The 27,110-nt window shown below is 50.8% G+C and overlaps 1 protein-coding gene and 1 long non-coding RNA gene across 5 annotated transcripts; one reads left to right on the forward strand and one right to left on the reverse strand.

Moving 5' to 3' along the window:
- Window positions 1-6,811: 6,811 nt before the first annotated feature.
- On the forward strand, window positions 6,812-23,638 carry TPM4 (tropomyosin 4). 4 transcript variants are annotated; one of them, XM_083421890.1, is made up of 9 exons: window positions 6,812-8,710; window positions 12,203-12,328; window positions 15,207-15,340; window positions 16,263-16,380; window positions 18,543-18,613; window positions 19,334-19,409; window positions 19,700-19,762; window positions 19,854-19,923; window positions 22,631-23,638. In XM_083421890.1, exons 1-9 carry the CDS (start codon window positions 8,597-8,599, stop codon window positions 22,711-22,713), a joined length of 855 nt encoding a protein of 284 aa, XP_083278016.1. In that variant the 5' UTR covers window positions 6,812-8,596; the 3' UTR covers window positions 22,714-23,638. The 4 variants fall into 4 exon arrangements, with proteins under 4 accessions (XP_083278016.1, XP_083278015.1, XP_083278018.1 ...); XM_083421889.1 differs by lacking the exon at window positions 22,631-23,638 and adding an exon at window positions 21,298-21,541 and having other exon boundaries at window positions 7,014-8,710; XM_083421892.1 differs by lacking the exons at window positions 6,812-8,710; window positions 12,203-12,328 and adding an exon at window positions 14,148-14,423.
- Window positions 23,639-25,608: 1,970 nt separating this feature from the next.
- Window positions 25,609-27,110, reverse strand: LOC310668629. Its single transcript, XR_014506717.1, has 2 exons — window positions 27,054-27,110; window positions 25,609-25,971 (listed from the first exon to the last, which is right to left on the reverse strand). It is a non-coding gene; the product is annotated as an uncharacterized lncRNA (long non-coding RNA).

Raw genomic sequence — 27,110 nt, forward strand, 5'->3', positions numbered from 1 at the left:
CTAAACAGGGCTGCCTTCAGATGTCTTCTAAAAGTCAGAGAGTTGTTTATCTCCTTGACATCTGATGGGCAGGTGCCACCACCGAGAAGGCCCTCTGCCTGGTTCCCTGTAACCTCACTTCTTGCAGGGAGGGAACCGCCAGAAGGCCCTCAGGAGATGGACCCCGGTGTCTGGGGTGGAGACGCTCCTTCAAGTCTACTGGGCCGATGCCCTGAAAACAGACCTTCCCTTCATCTTTTCTCTTAACCTGTTGCCAATCAGTTCTGCTGGCCTGAAAAACACAAGACCTCTTCTCCATCTCCATCTGGAAAATCTGGAAGAGCTGTCAGCCCCCCTTTGATTTGTCTCAGAAGCAGAAGAACCAGGGATTTGTTTTATCCACCTCCCCAGCAATGGTTCTTGGGCAATGTGTTTGGTTTGTTTCTTAAACAAGCGTGTAGTTCGTTTTTAAAAGATGCACAAAATCGACGCAACTTTTTGGGCGGTGCAGGCGTGCTTAAAATGCAACACTCTTTGTGTGTCTGTGTGTTTGTGAGCGGAGAGGCCTTGCTTAAAATGCAAAAAACCTCTGTGCGCGTGGAAATCTCTTTCTGCACCCAGCAACTGTAAAGAAAGAGCTGAACCTTGGGTGCCACCACTCGTTTACGGTAACTTGCAACGGACGAGACTCTCGGGGCCTCTTATCGATCCCATCTAGATTGCAGGGTGAGATACAGAAGCGGTGTGTTGTTTTTTTCTTGTTCTTTACAAAAACGAATAACAGCCCCGAACTCTCCCAGCGAAACACACACACACACACACACACACACACACACACAGAGAAGCCAGCAAGGTGTTTGCAGCAACAGGCACATGTTGGTGGCGGCTTCTGAGAATCAGCAGAGAAGCTGCTCACTGTAACCGCACTGAAGAATTCTCACCCCTGATGGGAGAGACAAGAACAGGGTGTGACCTTCTGTAGACCAAGGTGGTGGCTCAGTCCCCTGCCTGCTTGCAGAGGTCAAAAGCAAAGGGGGCTTTTTCAGGAAATGTGCCCAGGCCAGGTGGAAAGGTGTGGGGCAGTTTGGACGGGGGTGCAGCAGCACAGCTCAGAAAGTGGGGGGCCGCGAGGGCGAGGGAAACCAGGCTGTGCCAAGGAGACCCTCCAGGAACTCTGCATGGATGCGGAAGCCCCTTCCCCAATTTCACAGCGCGCCGATAGACCCTGTAGCCTTTGCCCACGCTTGTGCAAAATCAGGTGCGGACGCCTTTGGGGGGAAAAGAACCACACAAAGGTTTGCGCTCTGAATTTTCGCTCTTTGAAAGCCAGCCAGTTTTTGATGTGGGACTTGAATGCTTTTTTGCACAGAACTTTTGGGGGAGAGATTTTGCAGCGCTAGCTGAGGTCCCAGTCTGCAGTTGGCCTCTCTTTTTTGTGTCCCTGCCCCGTGCAATAATAAATATAATAATAATAAAAAAATCTTCACCTGCTGTCCAGCCTCGCAACTTTTCTGAGCGGAGGGACATGATTTTGCTCTGCGCTGCAAGAATGGTCTGCAGCTCTGATGGAAGGGGAGGCAAGGGAAAAATTATGACGCTAGCTAGGCGCAAGAGAGACCTCAGTGTCAGCAAAGGTTTGCAGGCCTGCGGGACTGTGGGGCAAAGTGGCAAATCTGGGGGCGCAGTGTCCCCCCCCCCCAGAATGCCCCCTGACTGTCCTGTTTTCGCCATCTTCAGCAAGGGCGGCTGGGAGGAAGAACCGCCGCCCCAGAAGCGCCTCTTACAGTGGTTGCACAATCTGGGCCTCTTTTAATTTATTTTTAAGCTCGGAGGAAATTCGGCACAAAGGAAGCGCGCTCGGTGTCGAGGGCATCAACACAGGCAGGTGATTCTTGCAGCTGATTTGCATCGCGCTCTCTTCCTTTCTGCACGGCTGCTTGATTCCAAACACTTCGCTTTTCCTCTTTGGTGTGTGGGTGTTTTCTTTCAGGAGAGGGAGGGAAGGAGAGACAAACAGAGAGAGACAGAAAATTCAAGCCAAACACGCGTGGCCCCCCCCCATCTAATCCTGCATCCGAGCATCCTTGTTCTCGCAGCGGCCAGAAAGATGCCCCAAAACGAAGTTCACAACCATCTCCTGTGCCTTCCAGCAACTGGCAGTCAGAAGCATCTACGTTCCTGCCTTGGAGACAGGGGCAGAGCCCTTGAGGTTTGCAGCCACAAATTTGTCAAATAGTTTAAAAGACATCGAAACTGGTTGAGCGTCCCTGCAAGTCCTGCAGCTTAACTATGCGCCTTGCAAAGAGGACTTTCCTTTTATCTGATCTGAATTGCCCAACGTTCAGCTTGTGGATTCGTAGAGTTGGAAGGGAGACCCAAAGGCCATCCAGTCTGACCCCCCCTCCCCCCGTAGCACAGGAATCTCAACCAAACTGTCTGGCCAGAGTGGGGCCTGCTCTGGTTATCTCCAGCTTGGACTACTGCAACACAATTTATGTGGGGCTGCCTTTGAAGGTGACCCCGAAATTGCAACTAATCCAGAATGCAGCAGCCAGACGGGGGACTGGGAGCGGCCGCTGAGACCACATAACACTGAAAGACCTACATTGGCTTCCGGGACGTTTCTGGGCACAATTCAAAGTGTTGGTGCTGACCTTGAAAGCCCTAAACGGCCCAGTAGACCTGAAGGAGCATCTCCACCCCCATCATTCAGCCCGGACACTGCGGTCCAGCTCTGAGGGCCTTCTGGCGGTTCCCTCCCTGCGAGAAGTGAAGTGATAGGGAACCAGGCAGATGGCCTTCTCAGTAGTGGCACCCGCCCTCCCGTCAGATGTCAAGGAAATAAACAACTACTTGACTTTTAGAAGACATTTGAAGGCAGCCCTGTTTAGGGATGTTTTTAATGTTTGATGCTTTGTTGTGTTTTTAATATTCTGTTGTGAGCCGCCCAGAGTGGCTGGGGAAACCAGGGTATAAATAATACTAATGATAATTAATAATAATAAATTCCTGCATTGCAAGGGTGTTGGGCTAATCGACTCTCAGGGTGCCTTCCAACTTGGCCAATCTACGGTCAACCCGTCTGTCCAGAAACCAGCCTTGTTTGAGGCCTCCTTGTGTGGCAGAGGCTCTTGAAGCCGACCCCGTTCGAGGTGAACAGAGATTTCTTCCGCCATCTCCCCAGAGAAAACAAAGCGGTGTGTGGAGCCCTTTGCAGAGGGCTCTCCAAATCCATTGCTCCTTCTGCGTTGCAATTCTCTCTCTCTTTGCTGCTGCTGCTTTATATACGGCTCCTAAAAATATCCCCGCCCTGATAGGCTGCCCGAATCCCGTCATGTCCCCGTCCCAGGCCAATGACAAAGGCCCACTTCCTGCCCCGAGAAAGATGTTTCCTGTTGATAGCGCAGAGGGCATCAGAGAGGGGCATGGGGGTGCTGCCACCCCCCCCAACGCAGTGCAAACAATCGCGTGGCCTGCGGCACTCGCTGCCACAAATGGCTCGCCTCCCCTCGCTTTTGGCAAAGGGTTTCGGAGGAAGGGAATAACTGGAATGTGGCGGCTTGGCATTGGGGGTAACCCCTCTCCTGCCCCCCCCAGTGACATCACAGCTATGCTCAGGGCACAGCTGTCAACTTTTCCCTTTTCTTGCGAGGAATCCTATTCGGAATAAGGGAATTTCCCTTAAAAAAAGGGAAACGTTGACAGCTTTGGCTCAGGGTTTGAAAGGAGAGACCAGCTCAATAGGCTCCTTTCTTTGGGTCCTCTTCTGTTGGTTATTATTATTATTATTATTATTATTATTTATAAACAAGAATAATGTTATACAAATAAGTTTTCTCATGTTGTATGCGTAGCACAGAAATAGCATAATAAATGTGGGAAAATAACTACAACATATACCTTGGTTCCCAAACGCCTTGGTACTCAAACAACTCGGAACCCAAACCCTGCAAACCCGGAAGCAAGTGTTCCGGCTTGCGAATTTCTTTCGGAAGCTGAACGTGCTCCGTTTTGAGTGCCGCGCTTCCGATTTGAGTGTTATGCTGAGGTCTGTCTGTTTTCTTGGCTATTTATTTTGCGTTTTCGTTTTTGCGGCTCTTTTTCATTTTGTTTTTGCAACTGCGTGGAACCCAGTTCAGCTACTGATGGATTGACTGATTGTGTGACTGCAGCACATTGTTTATCGCTTTCATTTTATGGATCGATTCTCTCGTTAGATAGTAAAATTCATGTTCAATTGCTGTTTTAGGGGTTATTTTTAAAAGGATTATTCCGTTTTGCATTCCTTTCTATGGGAAAGCACGCCTTGGTTTTGGAACACTTTGGTTTTGGGACTGACTTCCGGAACGGATTAAGTTTGAGAACCAAGGTACCACTGTATGTTTCATTATTAGTGGCCAATGTGTAAGCTCTTGGTTCAAGAATGGACTTGTCCTCCTCCACAGTTGAACCCGCAGCCTGGCAGATGTTCCCTCGCTGCTGTCGTCCCCAAAACAGGGTAAGAAGGCACCACGCAGCCAGGGTGAAAGTGGCACGTGGCTCTTTTGCAAAAACAGCAAAATGGCAGCCCTGCGAGTTAATTCGATGGAGGTTCCGACTCGGCGGGCAAATGCCAGAACTCATGGGCCTTCAATCTGATTGGGTTGCGCCAGCCGCTCTGCACAACTTATATAAAACATAATAAAACAACTTATATAAACTTATATAAAAACATAATAAAACAAGAAACATTAAAAGCTTCCCTAAACTGGGCTGCCTTCAGATGTCTTCTAAAAGTTGCATAGTTCTTGACATCTGACGGGAGGCTGTTCCACAGGGCGGGTGCCACCACCGAGAAGGCCCTCTGCCTGGTTCCCTGTAACCTCACTTCTCGCAGGGAGGGAACCGCCAGAAGGCCCTCGAGAGAGGGACCCCGGTGTCCGGGCTGGAGACGCTCCTTCAGGTCTACTGGGCTGTTTAGGGCTTTCAAGGTCAGCACCAAGACTTTGAATTGTGCCTGGAAACGTCCCGGGAGCCAATGTAGGTCTTTCAGGACCGGTGTTATGTGGTCTCCTGGTCCTCAGTCTGGCTGCCACATTCTGGATTAGTTGCAGTTTCTGGGTCACCTTCCAAGGTAGCCCCACGGAGAGCGCATGGCAGTAGTCCAAGCAGGAGAAAACCAGAGAATTTAGCCCAGGAAAACCCCCTAAAGAATATATATTCCTCTCGGCTGCAGTTCGGACCTGGCTTTGGCTTGGGTTTGTTGCGTTGTGTCTGCTGCCCCCTGGTGGCCCGCTGGGGATTTGCGCCATCTTTGCGCCCATCTTTGCGCGCGGTTCTGCTTGGTCCTTGCGCATTTTCCTCGCGATGTGATTTGATTTGCAGGGAACCATCCCGGGGCTGATCGACAATGGAAGACGTTCAGGAAGACCCTCGGCCCGAGGAGATGAAACCTCCTTGATAGCTCAAGCATGAGACGTTCAATGTCAGGGTCGTGGGTTCGAGTCCTGCGTAGGGCAAAAAGAGCCTTGCCTTGCAGCGGGTTGGTCTAGATCACCCATAGGGTCCCTCAGCAGTTCAACGGATGGATTTCTCCTCTGCCCCCCCCCCGCCCCCGTGACCTGCCCAAAAACTAAGAAAGTTGATTCCGGTGCTGTGATTGGCTGGCCAGCTTTTCTCCCGGTGGACTTTATGAATGGCTGGAGGGAGATGCAAACAACTCGGCTCGGATTGGATAGCTGTTCTCCCGAGCCTGGACCGGTGAGTTGTGATTGGCTGGAGAATTGGCCCGTCTCTTTTGCTGGAAATGGGGCGCTAAGAAGGGGTGGGGTACCAGCTTGAATGAAATATTTATCCAATGAAAAGAGGGACGTCCTATTCCATCCGCTCCAACGTTTCTCCCCTGAAAATAGGGATATCCTATCCCATCCCCTAGGAAAGCAATGACAAACCTAGACAGCACCTTAAAAAGCAGAGACATCACCTTGCCGACAAAGGTCCGTATAGTTAAAGCTCTGGTTTTCCCAGTCGTGATGTATGGAAGTGAGAGCTGGACCACAAAGAAGGCTGATCGCCGGAGAATGGATGCTTTTGAATTCTGGTGCTGGAGGAGACTCTTGAGAGTCCCATGGACTGCAAGAAGATCAAATGCATCCATTCTTAAGGAAATCAGCCCTGAGTGCTCACTGGAAGGACAGATCCTGACGCTGAGGCTCCAAGACTTTGGCCACCTCAGGAGAAGAGAAGACTCCCTGGAAAAGACCCTGATCCTGGGAAAGATGGAGGGCGCAAGGAGAAGGGGACGACGGAGGACGAGATGGTTGGACAGTGTTCTCGAAGCTACCAGCATGAGTTTGACCAAGCTGCAGGAGGCAGTGGAAGACGGGAGTGTCTGGCGTGCTCTGGTCCAGGGGGTCACGAAGAGGCGGACACGACTAAACAACAACAACAATTCCATCCCCTCCAATGTTTCCCCCCTGAAAATATGGACATCCTATTCTGTAATAATAAGGAAGAGGTAAGTAACTATACAAACATTATAAAGGCTGCCCTGTAAAGAGAAGTTTCTTCATGTTTAATTTTGTTTTTACACACTCTATGTTACTGGGTCAACCCGGTTAGGGGGTGGGGTATAAATAATAAAATTATTCACCACCATCATCATGGAATAGCGTGTCCCTGTTTTCAGGGGAGAAATACTGGAGCATATGCCCTGGGGTCTTGGGTTGAAGGGCGAGTGGTGATTAACAAGAATAAGAATATTCTTCATCATAATTCAGAACATATCCTGTTGTACACAAACTAAAGGGAAAAACCCTTTTTCTTCATCTCTTCCCCTCTGCATTCAGACCTCTACTCTGGAATGGGAACCTGAAATTTAAAAAAAAACTGTGAAAATGCTTAAAAAAAACCCAAAACCGTTGTAAAATATACATGGAATTTGCCATTAGCTAGTCAGCGCCATCTAGTGCCCCATATGTACAATGCACTCAAAACGCGCTTAAAATGTTGTATCTGCAGCTCAATCAAAACTGACCACATGCAAAAGTGTTTTGCAGCCTAGATGGGCTTGCAACCTCGCCTCTGCTTTTATTTCTGCCCGGTTGCCAGCCGGACACCTGTTCTGTTTCTTCCCTGCTTTGCCTTTCCGCTACCGCTGACCCGCCCCAGAGCCGCCTCTCTCAATTCCCTTGATGTTTGTTCGAAGTTCTCCATAAAAGGCCTCGGACCTTCTGCCTCGCCATATCCTGGGAGACGGATCCTGTTTCGACTGGGCTCCCAACCAGAGCCGCTCTCCAGCTGCCTGGCCTGGTGGCAGAGAAACAGCCCTCCTGAAGAGGGGCTTCTCCGGGGTCCAAGCATCTGGGAAATGGGCCATTTCCTTCGGGGCAGCCGCCCCATGCCAAGAAATTCTCGGCTTGCGACGCAACAGTTTCCCAGAGCCTCAAACTCTTCCCCAACCAATCAATTTGCAAGAGGCTGTTTCAAAAAGATGAGCTCAGATTTTCTCAGGGTCCCCAGACGCCTCTGGGCTGCTTGCTCCCTGGCCACAAGGAAGCAGGGCGCTCTGCACATGCTCGAAGGGTGCCCTTTGCATGGCCCTCCGCCGGATCTCAGCTCGGCTTCCGCAAGCAATTTGCAGTGCCAAGACGACTTCTGCTTATTGAAGGAAAAGAGGCAGCTTTTTGCAGAGCCGGGCTCAGCCAGACAACCGCCAGGAAGAATGAAAGGCTTAGATCTGTTTGTGAGAAGTGATGATTTACGCAGGGCCCAAAAGGGCAGCCAGAACCCATTTCCACTGGGCTTTTATCTGGAGATGAAAGTATGAGGGAGAAAGCAAGCAGGACTAAGCTGGAATGCAAATCCGCTTCAGGGCCCTGGGAGCGCAAGAGCAGCCTGCAAAACACTCCGCAACCCTGTATTCCGTTTCCAGCTTTCTGCCACGCACTTTGCTTGCTGCTTCGTCTGCCGTCGCAAAATTGTAGCATTGGAAGGGGACCCCTGGAGGACATCCATCCCAACCCCCTTGCAATGCAGGAATCTCAGCTAAAGCATCCCAGACGGATGGCTGCCCAACCCTCCAAGGAAGGAGAGTTTGCCGCCTTCCATTCCACGGTCAAGCAGAAAGTTCTTCCTGATGTTGAGCCTCTCCTTTCTTGGAAGCCGTGGGTTCGAGTCCTGCCCTCCACCAGCTGCTGCTGCTACAACCTTCGGAACTCACTGCGTTTGAGCAGAGTTTGAAGCCCACTTGTTTCGGCACACTCCTTGCAAGATCTCCTTGCTCCATTCCCACCTGTGGGGGCCGGATCCTTTCCTATGGGTCGGGCCAAGTCTTGGCTCGGCTGCCCCACAGTGCCAGTCGAGGGAGCTCTGTGTCCCTGGCCCAGGCACTCGCTTCTGCCGGAAAGTTAAAAATGGAAACAAGTGCTTTTCTTTTCTTTAAAGACGCCGAGTTCCAAATAAGGTGTCGGGAGAGGGCTGGAGAGATTCCTCCCCACTTATCGTTGGCTACGTCAGCACAGCTAGGAGCTTAAAACCAGGAGCTCAAATATAGGGCCCCCCCAGTTGCCTGCTTGCCTGCCTGCCTGCCTGCCCTCTGCCCTAACTCTGTCCGCAGAATCTCCCGCCAGCCGCAAAGATGGAGGCCATCAAGAAGAAGATGCAGATGCTGAAGCTGGACAAGGAGAATGCCATCGACCGAGCGGAGCAAGCCGAGGCGGACAAGAAGGCAGCGGAGGACAAGTGCAAACAGGTGAGGGGGCAGAAGGCCGGGGCAAGAGGCTTGAGGGGGCATGTGGGGGGAGAGGTGGGGGCAAGCTGCCCCACTGGGAGGTTTGATACATTCATCGTCACTGCTGCTGCTAGCATCGCTTTTATTTTGATTGTGCGCTCCGTAGATTGATGCGGAATGAATCTTTATTGCTACAACCAGACACGTCCAACAGGCAGGTCATGATCTACTGGTAGATCGCTGGACTTCTGTGGTAGATCATTGGTAGATCACTGGTCTCCCCCTCAAGAAGCTGAACAAGTTTGGCTCCCAAAAAGCTCAACGTTTTTGCCCCGGACCCCTGAAAAACGTGGCTTTCCCTTCCCTAAAAAAAAAGCTCAACCACTTCAACCTGAACTGCCCCAAAATGGGTCTTCCTCCTTCTTAAAAAAAGCAAAAATAGCTCATCAACTTTTACCTGAACCCCCCAAAAGGGAGTAGATCACTGCCAGTTTTTAACTCTGTGAGCAGATCGCTGTCTCTTGGAAGCCGGCCACCCCTGCTATAAGCCACCGCAATCGGTCACAACAAGTAGGATGCAAATAATTAATTTAAAATTGGAACAACAACAGCAAACATGCAAAAATGCAAAAAAGTCACTCTTGTGTAAGTTAAGCACTCCACTTCTCACACAGACACCCCTTATGATACTTGCCTTGGTGTCCAGCTCTCAGCCTACTTGCAGCCGAGGCAAATTTTGCAACCTGTGCAAAATAATAAAGACAGCCAGCGAATTAGAGATTTGCTGAAGGGGAGGTCGGTTAGGGAGAGAGCCAAGGACGTAATCGAGGAATTTTTTTGTCTAGGGGGTGTATATAAATATTTATATTCTGGTTTTATCCTGTGAACTGGCCTGAGACCTTGCGGCTATAGAGAGGTATATATAGTCAACAAATAAATTATGCCCATTCTACAGACCGTGTCACTGAGGCACAAACTGCTAGGAGTCTCCAGAAGCAGCTCCTGCTGTCTTCTAAGGGGCTTACTCTAAGGTAAGGCCCTGCTGGGGTGGAACGGGGCCTGTTCGCTGCTCCAAGACACAGGATCTGGTCCGCAGGAGCTCTCCAAAGCTGCTTCTCCTTCTTTTTATCCTTTTTTTCAGTCCGGACAAACATAGCAGAGGCAGCCCAGTGATCTCACTGGTTCCCCCGAATTTCCCCAAACAACAGTGAGGTTGGTGGGAGGCTGTCGGCTTCCCTTCCTCATATTTCCCATGAAGAACAGATGAGCTCATGGCTGGATGTGCTGGGCAGGATTAAGAGGCATTCATTTGCAGCTCTCCGCACCCGGGGGAAGAGCACGGACGGCTCGCTACCTGGGTTTAAGGCTGACCTTCTGGGATGAGGTGCTGGCAAACTCTGGGTCCCAGGGGTCTCCCGCTCTTCCCCCAGCGGCAGTTTAAGCCGCTCCAGCTGGCACCAAAAGCCCAGGCTCAGCTGTCTCTCGGCCACAGCCCCCCAAACCCCAAGCGGGGAGCGGCCCAGTGACACACTGAGCAACCGTAACACCTGTCAAACATAGGAGAAAAAATTATCCGATGAAAATAGGGACGTCCTATTCCATCCCCTCCAGCGTTTCTCCCCTGAAAATGGGGACGTCCTATTCCATCCCCTCCAACGTTTCTCCCATGAAAATAGGCACGCCCTATTCCATCCCCTCCAAAGTTTCTTTGCGGAAAATAGAGACGTCCTATTCCATCCCCTCCAACGTTTCTCCCGTGAAAATAGGGACGTCCTATTCCACCCCCTCCAACGTTTCTCCCGTGAAAATAGGGACGTCCTATTCCATCCCCTCCAACGTTTCTCCCCTGAAAAGAGGGACGTCCTATTCCATCCCCTCCAACGTTTCTCCCCTGAAAAGAGGGACGTCCTATTCCATCCCCTCCAACGTTTCTCCCCTGGAAATAGGGACGTCCTAAGGAAAAGCAGGGTATTCTGGGATCAGGTCAGAAACCGGGGCGGCTTCTGTAAATCTGGGGCTGTCCCTGGAAAATAGGGGCACTTGGAGGGTCTGCGGAAGGAAAGGGGCCATTAAGGTGTTGGCTCAAGGCCAGGTGAGTGGGGAAGGGGACGAGTGAGCAGTGGCGTAGCGTGGGGGGTGCAGGGGGCCTCGGCCGCACCCGGCGCAACATCTTGGGGTTAGGCTTAGGGGGCGCAAATCCACAGGTTAGGGGGTGCAAATTACTTGCCTTGCCCCGGGTGCTGACAACCCACGCTACGCCACTGCGAGTGAGAAGTCGCCTCAGGCTCCCCACCCCGAAAAGAACACACTGCGAAGGGCAGAACAGGGCGTTCTTTCCCAGATAACTTTATCGCTGGCCGGCCGCAAGATAAGGGGAGTGCTCATCAGAACCAGGGAAACTGGCACCCAGCGCTGGCCTGGAATGATATAAATAGCTGCTTTGAGAAAGCAGGATGGATTTATATGGGAAGGTGGAGAGAGAGAGAGAGAGAGAGAGAGAGAGAGAGAGAGAGAGAGAGAGAGATAAGGCTCCAGAATACATTTTTTGGCTGCTCGGCCTAAGGAGCAAAGGGATGGTTTTCCATAAGTGGTTGCAAGAGGGTCACTGACCAGCCCCTCCCAAAAAAGTGCACCACAATTTAATGTTCAAATAAAACGCTGTTCTCTGACCCAACCAATTAAATCTGCCTTGTTGTGGTTTTTCCTCTCGATGTTTCCTTCTCCCTTGTGGAAGCAAGGAGCGCAACATTAAAAAGATTCCTGGCGGATCGCGATTCTCCACTGCAGGCCTGCTTAGATCTGAGTTGAACGCACTAGGAATTTTTTCCTGGGTTACTGTAAAGAAAAAACACCAAATGAACAAATTTAAAAAATCCAATTTTAATCCCGAAAAAGAGGACGTGTCTGGGAGAAATAGGACATATGGCAACCCAATGCCCTATCTTCTTCCTCTCTGTCGATCCCTCGTAGCTGAGTAAGATTGTCTTCGATAAATACAGTTTTAACAATGAGTCTGTAAGTGACTGTGGAGGCCAATTCTGGATCCCCACATCCTTCCACAGTGGGGACATTGGTTTCTGGGCGGGAGTTGATCCCGGTGAGGGTTTGCCAAGCACGCCTTCCTCTTAGCACGTTTCTCCCTTGCGTCCTGAGTTCCAGTGTCTTCAAAGCCCATTACACCTTTGGTCAAGGCTGTTCTCCAACTGGAGCGCTCGCAGGCCAGTGTTTCCCAGTTGTCGGTGTTTATACTACAGTTTAAAAGACTTGCCTTGAGAGAGTCTTTGAACCTCTTTTGTTGACCACCAGCATTACGCTTTGCATTTTTAAGTTCGGAATAGAGGAGTTGATTTGGAAGGCGATCATTAGGCATCTGAACAACATGACCAGTCCAGCGATGTTGCTTTGACACTGGAGATCTTTGCTTCTTCCGGTATACTGGTATTCGTTCACCTGTCTTCCCAAGTGATGTGTATGTAATATTCTGCAATAATATCTCTCCCTCTCTTTGGGCAGGTGGAGGATGAACTGGTCTCTCTGCAGAAGAAGCTCAAAGGCACTGAGGATGAGCTCGACAAATACTCTGAAGCCCTCAAGGATGCTCAGGAGAAGCTGGAGATGGCAGACAAGAAAGCCACCGATGTACGTAGGCTGGCCATGCCAAACTTGGGGCTGGGGGGGGGTCCTCTGGGTCTTTTGGTCTATGATTCCCATCAACTTCTTCAGTGGGCACGCCAAGCCAGCAGTACTTGGCCTGTAAGGTAAAGGTAAAGGGACCCCTGAACGTTAGGTCCAGTTGTGACCGACTCTGGCGCTCATCTCGCTTTATTGGCCGAGGGAGCCGGCGTACAGCTTCCGAGTCATGTGGCCAGCAGGACTAAGCCGCTTCTGGCGAACCAGAGCAGCGCACGGAAAGGCCGTTTACCTTCCCGCCAGAGCAGTACCTATTTATCTACTTGCACTTTTCCCCTTAAGACGCACACACATTTCCCCTTACTTTCTAGGAGGGGAAAAGTGAGTCTTATAGAGCAAAAAATACGGTACTTCTTCCAATCTTCTGTAAATCTCTGGTCCCGCAGCAGTAGGTATACATTTCGGTAACACCTAGGTATATATGTATTTTGTTTTTCTAGCTTGATCAAAATGATTAATTATTTCGTAACAGGTAGATAGTTAAGAGCTTAGGCGGCTTCAGCAGCGGGCGCCTGGTGCCCCCCAGAATTCGGCGCCCGGGTGTCCCGCACCCCTTGGACCCCCGGGTAAAAACGGCCCTGGTAGGAAGGCTGGGTGCCAGTGTGGTGTAGTGGTTAAGAGCGGTAGTCTTGTAATCTGGGGAACCAGATTCGCGTCTCCGCTCCTCCACCTGCAGCTGCTGGGTGACCTTGGGCCAGTCACACTTCTCTGAAGTCTCTCAGCCCCACTCACCTCACAGAGTGTTTGTTGTGGGGGAGGAAGGGAAAGGAGAATGTCAGCCGCTTTGAGACTCCTTAAAGGGAGTGAAAGGCGGGATATCAAATCCAAACTCTTCTTCTTCTTCTTCTTCTGGGTGGGGGCGGGGGCGATGGGGCGGCACTGCGGCTTTGGGTACCCCTCCCAAAGAAAGCTCAACCACCTTGGGCGGTTTCCCAAAGGAGGAGCAGGAAAGCCAAAAAGGCTTTGGACGAAAAAAGATTCAACTGTGCCAGGGATGGGGGCTGAGGAAGAAATATAAAGTGCCTGTTCAGGTTGGCGAAGACATTTGGAGAGGAGGGGTGCCCGCTGGAATAAAATTCTGGCTGCAAAGATAAGAAACCAAGATGCAAGAGAAGCGTGGGGAGAATTCGGGGAATGTTTCAAGAATTTCCGCATCTATCCCCGAAGAGGACCAGGCAGCTAAATTAAGGAGGAGGAGCGGAATGATATCTTGAACAACTCGAAAGAGGAACCCTAGCGGAGAGAAGACCTCAGCTCCAGATTTTTGAGGATGGGGGGGGGGGTGCTACGCCCCTGGCCCCGGTGCGCCTCGGCCGGAGAGCCAGAAAGAGGCTTCGGGCGCCTTTCCAAACCCCGAGGGAGGACTACCGCGGAATTTTTGGGGTGGGGGGGGCCTTCTTGATAATAGGGGGGTGCCAGGCTCCCTCTAGACGCCCCCCGTGGCGAGCTACGTTGCCTTTAGCAGAGACACCTGCCGTCCAGGTGGGCAGAGAGGGGGCTCCGTCCAGGGTTGCTTCCCTCGAGCAGAGCGGGGGGGGGTCCCGTCTGATCGCTTGGGGCTCCCTGTCCCCTGAGAAGGAGCAGCAGCAGTACCGCAGCCCAGCCGGGAGGAGAAGCCTCTGCCCGCCCCGTCCCGGCTAGCGGACCTCGGAGGTGCCCTCCTCCTTTGCGCGCCACCCCGAGGGGGCTGTCCTCGGGGTTGTCCCAGCGGTGGCCACGTCACGATGCGCCAGCGGTGCAGACGTCACGGCCCCTCCCCCGTCCCCTCCTTCCTCCTCCTCCTCCTCCCCTTCCTCCCGCCCGACGCCGCTGCGCCCTCGCCAACGCGCACCGGAGGAGCCGCGCCCTTTGCTTCTTTTTGCCGTCGCTGCCGTTGCCGCATCCACGTGTGCCGCCGGGATCCGACGGGATGGCCGCTGCCACGGGCTCCCTGGAGGCGGTGAAGCGCAAGATCCAAGCGCTGCAGCAGGAGGCCGACGAGGCCGAGGACCGCGCCCAGATCCTGCAGCGCCAGCGCGACCAGGAGCGCGAGCTGCGCGAGAAAGTGAGCGCCGTCGGAAGAGGAGCCTCGGCGGGGCGCGCGCAGCTTTGCGCCTCTCCACTTTGCGCCTTTCTCTCTCCGCTCTCCTCCTCCTCCTCCTTCTTCTCTGCGCTCCTGCTGCCCCGGGACGCCCCGTCGGGGGAGAAGGGCGCGCCGGCGCTGCCGCCCGTTCCCCTCGCTTAGGATCGCCTTCCGCCGGGGACGGGAAAGGCTGAAGAGGCACCCCCCCACCCGGGAGGGAGCCCGGAGGAGAGCCCCAGCCGTCGAGGCTCCGCCCGACGCCTCTGCAAGATGCTCCCGGGGCTGCGCGCGCCTCCTCCCGGCTCCTTCTGCGCCTCCTTCCCGCTGCGCCTGGACGCCTGGAGACCCCAGGGCCGGACCTCGCTCCGACGGGACGGGACACCTCCTGCTTCTTCTCCTCCTCCTGCTTTTTCTCTCTACCTGTCCTCACCTGGCGTCCTCCTCCTCCTCTTTGGGGCCTTTCGGGGGCTGCCAGGTAGGAAGCAAGGGGAGCCCCCTGCAAGCAGACGTGCTACTGCCAGAGCAAGCACTGGCCATGGGCGGAAATGTGGGGCTCTGGGGCACCCTAAAACTTAAACTATCCCCCCTATCCTCAGGATCACCCAGTTAGCCAGAGCTGGAGCGATGGGGTGGGTGTTAACTGGGTGTTTTCTACCCCCTTTGCGTGTTCCAAACTGGCTCTTTGACCCGGGTGAAATTCAGCCTCTTTCGTCCTTGCATCACCCAGCCCCAGTGGCTCACTCCCCCCTCTGTGTTTCCCCACAGGCAGAAGGGGACGTGGCTTCCTTGAACCGCAGGATCCAGCTGGTGGAAGAGGAATTGGATCGGGCCCAGGAGCGTCTCGCTACCGCCTTGCAGAAGCTGGAGGAAGCCGAAAAGGCGGCCGATGAGAGCGAGAGGTACGTGGGGGGAGGCGTAAGGGGCTTGCAGAGGAAGGTTTGTAGCCCCACAGCAGCTGAGGCTGTCCAAAGTAGTAATAATGATGATAATAATTTTGTTATTCCTACCCTGCCACTCTAGGTGATTTCCAACACGCATAAAAACATACACCAAGCATCAAAAACTTCCCTATACAGGGCTGCCTTCAGATGTCTTCTAAAAGTTGACATCTAGTGGGAGGGAGTTCCACAGGGTGGGCGGCACCACCAAGAAGGCCCTCTGCCTGGTTCCCTGCAACCAAACTTCTCGCAATGAGGGAACCGCCAGAAGGCCCTCGGAGTTGGACCTCAGTGTCCGGGCTGGACGATGGGGGTGGAGACGCTCCTTCAGGTCTACTGGGCCATTTAGGGCTTTCAAGGTCAGCACCAACCCTTTGAATTGTGCTCTGAAATGTCCTGGGAGCCAATGTAGGTCTTTCAGGACCGGTGTTATGTGGTCTCCACTCCCAGTCACCAGTCCGGCTGCCGCATTCTGGATTAGTTGCAGTTTCCGGGTCACCTTCAAAGGCAGCCCCACGGAGAACGCATTGCAGTAGTCCAAGCGGGAGATAACCAGAGCAGGCACCACTCTGGCCAGACAGTCTGTGGGCAGGGAGGGTCTCAGATGAAGCTGGTAGACAGACTTCCTTCTTGGTTGCAGAATAGTGGGGGGGGGGCAAGGAAGTCTTCCCTCCCACCTTTGCACCTCCCAAATTTAGGATTCGTCCTCAGCCACGACTGTTGGAACAAGTAGACCCCAAATTAGACGTCTCTCAGTTCCGTCACACGGGCTCGACTTGGTCTCATCCGATAAGGCAAAAGGCAGACCGACAAGGGCCTGAGCGTTGCAGGTGGGGACGGACGGGTGTTTGGGAGTTCAGAACGGCTCCTCTTGTGTCTCCAGGGGCATGAAGGTGATCGAAAACAGAGCCATGAAGGACGAGGAGAAGATGGAAATCCAGGAGCTGCAGCTGAAGGAAGCCAAACACATTGCAGAGGAGGCGGATCGCAAATACGAAGAGGTGAGTTGGGGGGCTCTCCTGGGGGGGGGAGTGATGCCGGGGGGCTGCACAGGGCCAGCTTTGGAGGCAGACCCCTCTAAGTAAAGGTACCCCTGCCCGTATGGGCCAGTCTTGACAGACTCTAGGGTTGTGCGCCCATCTCACTCTAGAGGCCGGGGGCCAGTGCTGTCCGGAGACACTTCCGGGTCACGTGGCCAGCGTGACGAAGCTGCTCTGGCGAACCAGAGCAGCGCACGGAAACGCCGTTTACCTTCCCGCTATAAAGCAGTCCCTATTTATCTACTTGCACCCGGGGGTGCTTTCGAACTGCTAGGTTGGCAGGCGCTGGGACCAAACAGCGGGAGCGCACCCCGCCGCGGGGATTCGAACCGCCGACCTTTTGATCGGCAAGCCCTAGGCGCTGATGCTTTAACCCACAGCGCCACCCGCGTCCCTTCGGCAGACCCCTCTAGCAGCAGCTAAAACGCCCCTTTGGCGTTCCTTGCCACAGGCAAAATGGACCTGAATCATTAAAAAAACACCAATTGTTATTATTTTAAAATTTATAAATTTTTTAATTTTCAGAACGAATTCTTAAGCAAAAATGAGTTCATCTTCTTCTTTTTCATCCAGCGAGGTTATTATTGTATTTGGGGGGGGGGGGGGAGAGAGAGAATTTCTGTAGTTTTATTTATTAGAAGCGAGTTCCTCAATCTGTTCAGATTTAAACAAGCAGAAAGCATACGTCGCTTTTGGGTTGAGACAAAATTGCAAGGGCCCAGAACAGGAAACATTCGAAAGCCCTAGAAAAAGAGACCAAGACGTGATAGTAACAAGGTTTCCAACGTTAAGAGCAGGAATCAAAACTTTAGTAGAGCGAAAACAACAGATTTAATTGTGTTACTTATCAACGAAGTGTCTGCTGTAATTATACGGAAGGTTTGCCATTCCAGCACAGATCTCCCTTCTCTGCCTTTCAAACCCAAGCCCCCAAAATATCAATGTGATATCTGACAAACAATCCGCCCCACCCTTTAAAAATCAGTATTTGATACTCTTTAACTAGGACACATGGAAACAAGGAAGAGCTCAGCTGCATGAACGGAAAGCAGTGATACCAAATCTGAAGGGTCTGGCAAAAGAACCTGAACCGTTGCATTTAATTTGGTTTTTTTGCAACTGCTGGCTCTGCGATTTGAGGATTGCTCCTTGCAGAGCAAGCTGCGATCTCGTTAGATCGAGATATACAGTTGTGAGGTTACTTCCTGTAGCTCAGAGGGTTGCATCCGGCCAGGAGGCCAGGGGCAGGTCACAGCACCGCCCCCCCCCCCTGCAAAAAATTGGCGGCTTCCTGTGTTCCAATCTGGTTTTTGCAAATCTTTTCTTTCACGCCACGTGGAGTCTGTGACCAGTGCCGGATTGACGCATAAGCTAAACAAGCTCTAGCTTAGGGCCACACTCTCTTGGGGCGCCCCAAAAAAATAAAAGGGGAAAAAAACCCTGGATGTGCATTTCCAAAATATAAGATAAGAAAAGAAATAAAGCCTACATACAGCAACAGTGTTTTGTATTGTGTAGGCTCCTATTTGTGATGTGCAACCTATTAGGTCCATAAGTGACCATATAGCATATATTCAACACAAAAAAACCAGCGGCAATTTGTTGTGGACAAAGGACAGCTGGACGTAGAAGGGGCCCTGTTACCTTCAGGAGCTGAGGGCCGCATCAAACCGAAATCCGGCCCTGGGTCTATCCATGCTCTAGCTCAGCCTTCCTCAACCTGTGGGTCCCCAGATGTTGTTGAACTACAACTCCCATCACCCCTAGCTAGCAAGGCCAGAGCTCAGGGATGATGGGAGTTGTAGTCCAACAACATCTGGGGACCCACAGGTTGAGAAGCGCTGCCCTAGCTGGCAAGGTCAAGGATTATTATGGGGTGTGTGTGTTACAGGCTGCCCCCCCCATGATTTCGTAAACTGGTGTCCCCCTCCATTTCTGGGCTCCTTCTCTCCCACTCCCCCCTTTGCAACCGATGGGCTCCTTGCAAATTTTCAGATTTTCTCCAGCAGGCTGCCTTGACATGAGGAGGAAATTCCTTTTGGATGTTTCCTGCCCCTCTATTTTTGGAGCCCTGCAAAGGCTCCTGAGGTTTCGTCTTCTCTGACCCATTACGCTTCCTGCAGGTTGCACGGAAACTGGTCATTCTGGAGGGAGAACTGGAAAGAGCGGAGGAGCGAGCCGAGGTTTCTGAATTGTGAGTATCCCTTGATGCTGGGAAGCCCTCAAGGCTGCTTTTGTAAAAAAGGAATATACAACGGGATAGACAGGAAGTCCAAAGTGTTGGTACATACAGTGGTGCCCCGCAAGACGAATGCCTTGCAAGACAGAAAACCCGCTAGACGAAAGGGTTTTCCATTTTTCGATGCGCTTCGCAGGACGAATTTGCTATGGGCTTGCTTCGCAAGACGAAAATGTCTTGCAATTCCTGGGGTTTTTTTCCCGCTCCCCACCCCCTTTTTCTAAGGCACTAAGCTGCTAATAGCCTTTTAGCAGCTAATCCGCTAATCCCTTAAGCCTTTAATAGCCGCTAATAGCCGCTAAACCGCTAATAGCGCTAATCCGCTAAACCGCTAATGGGCTTGCTTCGCAAGACGAAAAAACCGCTAGACGAAGAGACTCACGGAATGGATTCTTTTCGTCTTGCGAGGCACCACTGTATATGATTTTGGAATAGGTTTTTTGTCCTTGTTTCTTTTCTTTAGGTATATAAACTTGCATGCATGCTGAAAATTATATTGTGATGTAATATGATAATGTTTACCAGTGTAACATAAGAACATTAATAAATAAATAAAACAAAAAAAACACACACAACCAAACAAAGGTAGGCGGGGGTGGGGAACCCACCTGGGAGAGTGGGGGGGGGGGACGACGACTAGCGCTGACCCCCAGGCCCTATTTCCCCCTCTGGCAGAAAATGCAGTGACCTTGAAGAGGAACTGAAGAACGTCACCAACAACCTCAAGTCCCTTGAAGCTCAGTCAGAGAAGGTTGGTAGCAGCCCTTGGCAGAGGTTGGGGTTGAAGAGGCTGGCAGGGAATTGGGGTCTCCTCTCCCCAGCCCCCCATCAAGCCCAGCCTTGTTTGGGGAGAGCAGCCTTCTGCAGAGAAGCTGGGGAACAGCTTGATCCTTGAGGCTTCCCTCTTTTGGCTCTTGAGGAGGATGCCCCGGAGTGCTGCCGCCTCGGGGTGACTGGCGAGTGTGGGAATCCATGGCAGTCTCAACCGTTGCCCAAGATTTCCTAGGAATAAAGGAGCCTGTTTTTGCCCTGTTTTTGTAGTACTCTGAAAAAGAGGACAAGTACGAAGAGGAAATAAAGGTTCTGACTGACAAGCTGAAGGAGGTGAGGTTCCTGGGGGGCTGAGCTGGTTTTGGGGTGGGGTCTCTGCTCAGTGGTCCCAGTTCCCTTTTATTGACCCTCTCTGTGTCTCTAGGCTGAAACGCGCGCCGAGTTTGCAGAGAGAACGGTTGCCAAACTGGAAAAGACGATCGATGACCTGGAAGGTATGAGGCTGTTTGAAGTGTGTGTGATTTAAGTTGCTGAGTTAGTATTAGGGTTTGTCTTGCTGCGTGTCTGTGGTTAGCCCCAGGAAGTATATCTCTGCCCCCCTGAGCTGCGGCTGGACTCTCACCTCTGTGTGGTCAGGCTGAGAATGAAGACCAGGAAGTCTTGGGGTCACTTCAGTCCCTGTACAGTGGTCCCTTGGTTCTCAAACGTACAGTGGTGCCCCGCAAGACGAGTGCCTTGCAAGACGAAAAACCCGCTAGACAAAAGGGTTTTCCGTTTTTCAATGCGCTTCGCAGGACGAATTTCCCTATGGGCTTGCTTTGCAAGACGAAAATGTCTTACGATTCTTGCGATTTTTTTTTGCTCCCCACCCCCTTTTTCTAAGGCACTAAGCTGCTAATAGCCTTTTAGCAGCTAATCCGCTAATCCCTTAAGCCTTTACTAGCCGCTAATAGCCGCTAAACCGCTAATAGCGCTAATCCGCTAATAGGGTTGCTTCGCAAGACGAAAAAACCGCTAGACTAAGAGACTCGCGGAACAGATTCTTTTCGTCTTGCGAGGCACCACTGTAATCCGTTCCGAAAGTCCGTTACAAAACCAAAGCGTTCCCAAACCAAGGCGCGCTTTCCCGTGGAAAGTCATGCAAAAGGGATTAATCCGTTCCAGACTTTTAAAAACAACCCCTAAAACAGTAACTTAACATGAATTTTACTATCTAACGAGACCATCTATCCGTAAAACGAAAGGAATAATCATTGCACTGAACTATTAAATAAATATGACAGTATTGTAGATGGTAAAAATGAAACTTTATTTTTTTTTCTTCCCTGCACTGATGTTGGTCATTGTTTGGATGGGGGGCTTTTATTCATTCCCACAGTCACACAGTCAATCATTAGCTGAACTGGGTTCCACACAGTCACAAAAACAAATGAACCAAAAAAGCTACAAAAATGCAAAATAAGGAGCAAATTGCCAAACTTAATCCATTCTGGAAGTCCGTGTGACTTCCGAAATGTTCGGAAACCAAGGCGCGGCTTCTGATTGGCGCAGGCGCCCTGGAAACAATATCCGACAGCTGCATCGGACGTTCAGCTTCCAAAAATCGTTCGAAAACCGGTACACTTGCTTCCAGGTTTTCGGAGTTTGAGAACCAAGGCGTTTGAGAACCACTGTATTGTCCTTTTTGCAAAACTACTGGGCTTTAACATAGGTGGAAGTGTTTGGGACAAACTAATGCCTCTCTTATTGCTGAAATCTTTCTGAAAAACTCCTCCGAAATGTTTCTCTAGCCTTCTGTGTGTATTTTTTTTAACGTTCGCTTTCCTCCCTTCTCCCTTTTCTCCTCGCTCTATTTCTCTGTCCGGCAGACGAGCTGTATGCTCAAAAGCTGAAGTACAAAGCGATCAGCGAGGAGCTGGACCACGCTTTGAACGATATGACTTCCTTGTAGGAAGATAAATCGATCGCTGCGATCTCTCTGCCAGCTCTCCTGTCCTGCCTAAGAACCTGCTGCCTCCGTGTGCCTTCTTCACAAGTTTCCCGGTCTTTCTTCCTGTCTTCCTTTTTTCTGTAAAAACTTGCTTCCATTAAAAAAAACCTAAAGTTCTTGTATTTCCTCTCTGCTTATTCATTTTCTCCATTTCCTATACAAAAGGCGTCTCTCCCTCTCGCTTGCTTCTCTATTATTAGACGGTTTTCCGAGGTCTAAGGTGGCTTAATAGCTTAAAACAATTCAAACAGAAAAGAAAGATTTCACAGCACTCAGACGGACTAACTAGCCAAGCCGAAAGCTAGAGGCAAGAAATGTCAATTTGCTGTTCTGTTTTTTCCTTGTTTTTTTCCTGTATTTTATTCTGCAAATTGCCCTGAGATCTTATGACGAAGGGCAGTAGACACATCTAATAGATAAATTAAATATCACACCACAGCGCTATATATTTTGGGCTGTGGTTTTTACCTGAACTTCCACATACCCTCAAGAAAGATGCCTTCTTTCTATGTGAGCCCAGTCCTTTTTGTAGCTTGCTGGAAATAATGGATCTCAGAGACAAATAGTCTTTTCCATCCAGCCAATTGTCTGGGATAGTGGTGGCGGGAATTACAGTGCAACATTTTGGGGTGCACAGCTGGTTTCCTTCAGTTGCCTTAAAACTTATGCACCAGGCGTAAGAAAAGTGCTTGCCTGGAGAAAAGCTTATTCAGAGAGGTGGCTGCCTGATAAAAAACCCACAACAGATTGGTTGCAACTAGAAGGCGGAATAGAGGCGTCCTAGAGACGTGGGTGGCACTGTGGGCTAAAGCCTCAGCGCCTAGGGCTTGCCGATCGAAAGGTCGGCGGTTCAAATCCCCGCGGTGGGGTGCGCTCCCGCTGTTCGGTCCCAGCGCCTGCCAACCTAGCAGTTCGAAAGCACCCCCGGGTGCAAGTAGATAAATAGGGACCGCTTACTAGCGGGAAGGTAAACGGCGTTTCCGTGTGCGGCTCTGGCTCGCCAGAGCAGCGATGTCGCGCTGGCCACGTGACCCGGAAGTGTCTTCGGACAGCGCTGGCCCCCGGCCTCTTGAGTGAGATGGGCGCACAACCCTAGAGTCTGTCAAGACTGGCCCGTACGGGCAGGGGTACCTTTACCTTTACCTTTTAGTCAGACACACCCCTTGAAGGGGCATCTCAAAATAAACTTGTCTCCCATTCATTCTCATCAGAAAAAGTTGCCCAGGCGAAAGAAGAGAACCTGACTTTGCACCGGACGCTGGATCAGACCCTCAGCGAGCTCGGCAGCATATAACGCCACGCGGGAAAAAGCACCCGGACTACGGGAAGCCGCAAGCATCCTGCCAAAAACAGCGGCTTCCTCTTTGAATCCACTTCTTTTCTCCCGCTTTCTCTCTCTTGTCTTCCCCACCTTTTCAGATCACACAAACTGCCAACCTTCTCTTATCCTCCCTCTTTCCCCCTTTAAGCATTGAGGTTTTGGGCACCAACTGAATGTAGTTTATTTTGTTTTTGTTCGTAATCCTCCGCGGCAGAACGTTGCGAAGCCGGGAAAGCTGCGCGCCAAGGCATCTGTTTCCCGCAGGGCTGCTCCGAAGGTGCTAACTTTTCTCGATAACTGGAAACGCACGTGTTTTGCGCAAAACCGAGCAGGGAGCATGGGCCCAGTTGAGGCGACAGGGAAACAGAGCTATTGCCGGTAGTTAGCGTCATTTTCTTAGCTGCCATTTCTTACTGCAATCGCAAGAGCGCAGAAAACTCTCTTGCAGAAGCGCAAAGTTTATGCAGAAAGCCTGCAACGTTCTGCCGGAAGACGGCTTTCTTCCGCCGTCTTCCTCGTTTACAGAAAGTTCGTAAAACTAGAAGCTTACACATTCCATAGGAAGGCTAGACGTACTGGCTTCCTAGTTTACAGAGCTGTGCCAAAATACTATTTCTTTGTGTGTGTGTGTGTGTTTCGTCTTCTTGAACATCTTGAGAAGCAGATCAAAAAAAGCAGAAGTCATGTCCCGTTGGCCAATCTTAGGGTGCTCTGACGGGGAAGCGGTGGCTTCTGCACTTCTGTATTTATTAATTTTTTTGCAAGGAGGGTGGAAGGAAGGGAAACGGTCAACATGAATTCAACCACCCAATCCCTCTAAATGTATCCTGTTAACATGGCAATAGCTTTTTTTTATTTTTAAGCTTTCAATCTAATAATAAAACCTTTCTCCCCCCTATACACATTTCCACTTTGTGGGGCATTTCTTAACATAATGAATCGGGGCCGGATGTGGGTTTGATGAAGCCCTAAGCTACTGAAGGCAATGGGGCCCTTTTATGTCCAGCTGTCCTTTTTTCGACAACAAGTTGTCACTGTTTTTGTGTGTTAAATATATGCTAGATGGTCATTAATGGACCCAACAGGTATCACAAGCCATTTGCACATATTGCCATGCAACCAGTCCATGCAGAATGTCGGCACCCTATACAGTGGTGCCTCGCAAGACGAAAAGAATCCGTTCCGTGAGTCTCTTCGTCTAGCGGTTTTTTCGTCTTGTGAAGCAAGCCCATTAACGGATTAGCGCTATTAGTGGTTTAGCGGCTATTAAAGGCTTAAGGGATTAGTGGATTAGCTGCTAAAAGGCTATTAGCAGCTTAGTGCCTTAGAAAAAGGGGGTAGGGAGCGGGAAAAAAACCCCAGGAATCGCAAGACATTTTCGTCTTGCGAAGTAAGCCCATAGCAAATTCGTCCTGCAAAGCACCTACAAAACGGAAAACCCTTTCGTCTAGCGGGTTTTCCGTCTTGCGAGGCATTCGTCTTGCGGGGCACCACTGTATATAGAAAGGAGCAAACTAGGGATATTTTCGGGTGCAGGCTAGCAGGCGGGGCCCATGACTTACACCAGAGGAGCCTACACAACACAAAACGCTGTTGCTGTATGTAGGTTTAATTTTTTCTATCTTATATTTTGGAAATGTACATCCAGGTTTTTTGGAGGCCCCCAAGCTAGAGCTTGTTTAGCTTATACGTAAATCTGGCACTGTAATGAATATGGATTTAGTGCTGAAATCGTACCATAGGGCACAGGAGGTTGGGAATAAGAAGCGCTCCATTTCCTGAATCGGACAGGGAGCAGCAGTGGAATGACTAACCGCTTGCTGGTTTTTTTTGAAACTCTGGCGAGTTTAAGACTTCCAGCCGGCCAGATCAGCTGCAGAACGAGCGGAGGAATGTTTCTTTGGCATTTCAGACTCTTTCTCGGTCATCGGCAAATGCGTTTTGGTGGGGAGATGGGAGGAGAGGCTCTGCTGATCGCATCAGAAGGTGGTTCCCACCCAGTGGGGTTGGCATTGCTGCTGCTGGAAAGTATTTTCCGTGGGAAGCGTGAGAGACTTGAGAAATGATTCCCAAATGCTGGCTATCTGTGTCCTGCTTTTCACGGTTCCACTTACTGAATAGTGCCAACAAGGCCCTTATTGACTTTCGGAAGGCTCAAACAAGAATAAAACCACACCTGGCTTCGATTTGGAGGCAGCTGTCTGAGCCTGAGAAACAGGACGAAGGAAAAGACATGGATGGGGGCCCTTGAACTAAAACCAGAAGCCAGAAAGTTGGTGCATTCTTCTGTTTTCTTTTTTTTGAAGTGTTAACACTTTTTATAAAATGGATTGAGGGGCTCCTGTGTCCGTTTCCTTTAGCCTCTGCCCTTTTCAAACACACAAGCGAGTGTGTGTTTCAGGACAAGGCTAATGTTGACTTAGCCACACCTGAAGCTGGCTGTGCCCAAACTTGGGTCACTTTCACGTTTAAGAACTGCAACGAGGATAGGTTTGGGTAAAAGGAGTCGTTTGCCTTTTGCTCAAAAATACGTTCATTCGCCTCTTTGGACAGAGAGACGCTGTTTTTCTGTATTTTAGATTTTCTTCAGGAGCAGTTTTGGTTTTTAAATGTTTAACGAGTCCCCGTGCGCTGGGCTTTCCTAGTCAAGTGCCGAGGGGAGGAAAAGTAAAGCATCTCGATTGTTGGTTTAATGAAAACGATGCAAATAGGCGTTATATGTCTTGGCAGCTGTCACTAGTCATGTTCTAGGAGGAAGGGGAAACACCCTCAAATGCAGGGCAGCAGTCAGGAGGAGGAGAACAGATGAGCTGGCGGTAAATAAAGCAAAACACATTAACCGTTTAGTCACAGAATCATGATCAAACGTTTTGTATATGGCCTCCCTTGCCTTTATTTAAGCTAGAGTCAGATACAGTGTTTAAATATGTGATAATATAATGGAAAATGGAGATTTTCGGCAGGTAAAGAACAGCGGCCATTTACTTGAAGCTGTAAGATCCAGATGTTCAATCTATTTTAAAACGCAAGTTTAATCGAACCAGTTACAGAAGGTTGTGCCGAACAAGGTCTCCAATCCAGAAACTGTCCCATCTGCCAAGTTGTGCCCTTTTAGCAAAACGAGACAGGCCTGGGGAGCGGGGGAAACAAAACAAAAATGGCTCATTTGGTCCAGCTGACTTTTGGGATGTCGTAATGTTCTGTCAAGGTGTCCAGGTGCCGATTGAAATCCTAGGACGGGAAAGGAGAGAGAGATGAAAAATCAAGGCAACCGAAGCGACTTCAATAATCTCGGAATATATTTTAAAACCCATGTTTAATTATGTAACTATCAAAGTACACCAGGATCAGTGTGTTTTGTCGTTCAGTTCAGCAGGCTCCGAACAAAGTGGGCACAGACCAAGGCAGTCCAACACACATAAGCACGTATGCCCATCTGTTTGGGGCTTCCGATTATCTGTACTCCATAATCCCACGACTCTGGACAAGGAATTACCAGTTTGCTGGCTAGACGCTAACTTCAAGGCCCCAGCCTGCCAAACAGAATAACTTTCCTGTGTAACGAAGGGCACACAGCCACCCTGAGGCAAAGAGGGAGACCGGGAAATTCTTTCTCCTGACATTTGTGATGACAACCCGGGGGGAAACCCCTAACACCCCCGCCTCTCTCTTCTTCAAGCCTTGGCCCAGTATCCCTGAAGGAGCGTCTCCACCCCCATCGTCCATCCTGGACACTGAGGTCCAGCTCTGAGGGCCTTCTGGCGGTTCCCTCCCTGCAAGAAGCGAGGTTACAGGGAACCAGGCAGAGGGCCTTCTCGGTGGTGGCACCCGCCCTGTGGAACGCCCTCCCAGCAGATCTCAAGGAAATAAACAACTATCTGACTTTTAGGAGACAGCTTACGGAAGTTTTTAATGATATTTTATTGTGTTTTTAATATTCTATTGTAAGCCACCCAGATTGGCTGGGGAGGCCTGGCCAGAGGGGTGGGGTATAAGTAAGAAATTATTATAGTTATTTGAGCAGTACACAGAGGAGGCCACAGAGCTCGGAGGTCAGGGATGCCATGCTTCGCATGCAGAACGTCGCTGGTTCCACGTTGCAGCCGAAGGACCCGGGCAGTAAGTGTTAACAAAGAGACAGACCTTCTTTGCTTACACAGCAGAGTCCTTGCAGTCCTTCCTCTTCGATGGCCGCTGCGGGATCCCTCACCTCTTTGCGTGCCCATTCCTCCCGCCCTCTTCCTTCCTCCCAGAACCTCTTGTCAGAGCAAGCGTGCCTAAGGCAGCACCTCTCCCTTGGGGCAGCGACTCACCTCCACTCTCTGCTTGTGGGTTTTGGATGCTTTCTTCAGGATCCTCTCGATTTGCTG

The sequence above is a fragment of the Podarcis tiliguerta genome (genome assembly GCF_965153285.1).
Source record: "Podarcis tiliguerta genome assembly, chromosome: 18".
Lineage (NCBI taxonomy): Eukaryota > Metazoa > Chordata > Lepidosauria > Squamata > Lacertidae > Podarcis > Podarcis tiliguerta.

Excerpts from the sequence above, each read along its gene's own strand:
- TPM4 (XM_083421890.1), top strand. The coding sequence starts at position 8,597 with ATGGAGGCCATCAAGAAGAAGATGCAGATGCTGAAGCTGGACAAGGAG. Across the intron at positions 8,711-12,202 it reads CGGAGGACAAGTGCAAACAG|GTGGAGGATGAACTGGTCTC; the intron begins GTGAGGGGGCAG and ends CTCTTTGGGCAG. Across the intron at positions 19,924-22,630 it reads GACGATCGATGACCTGGAAG|AAAAAGTTGCCCAGGCGAAA; the intron begins GTATGAGGCTGT and ends CATTCTCATCAG.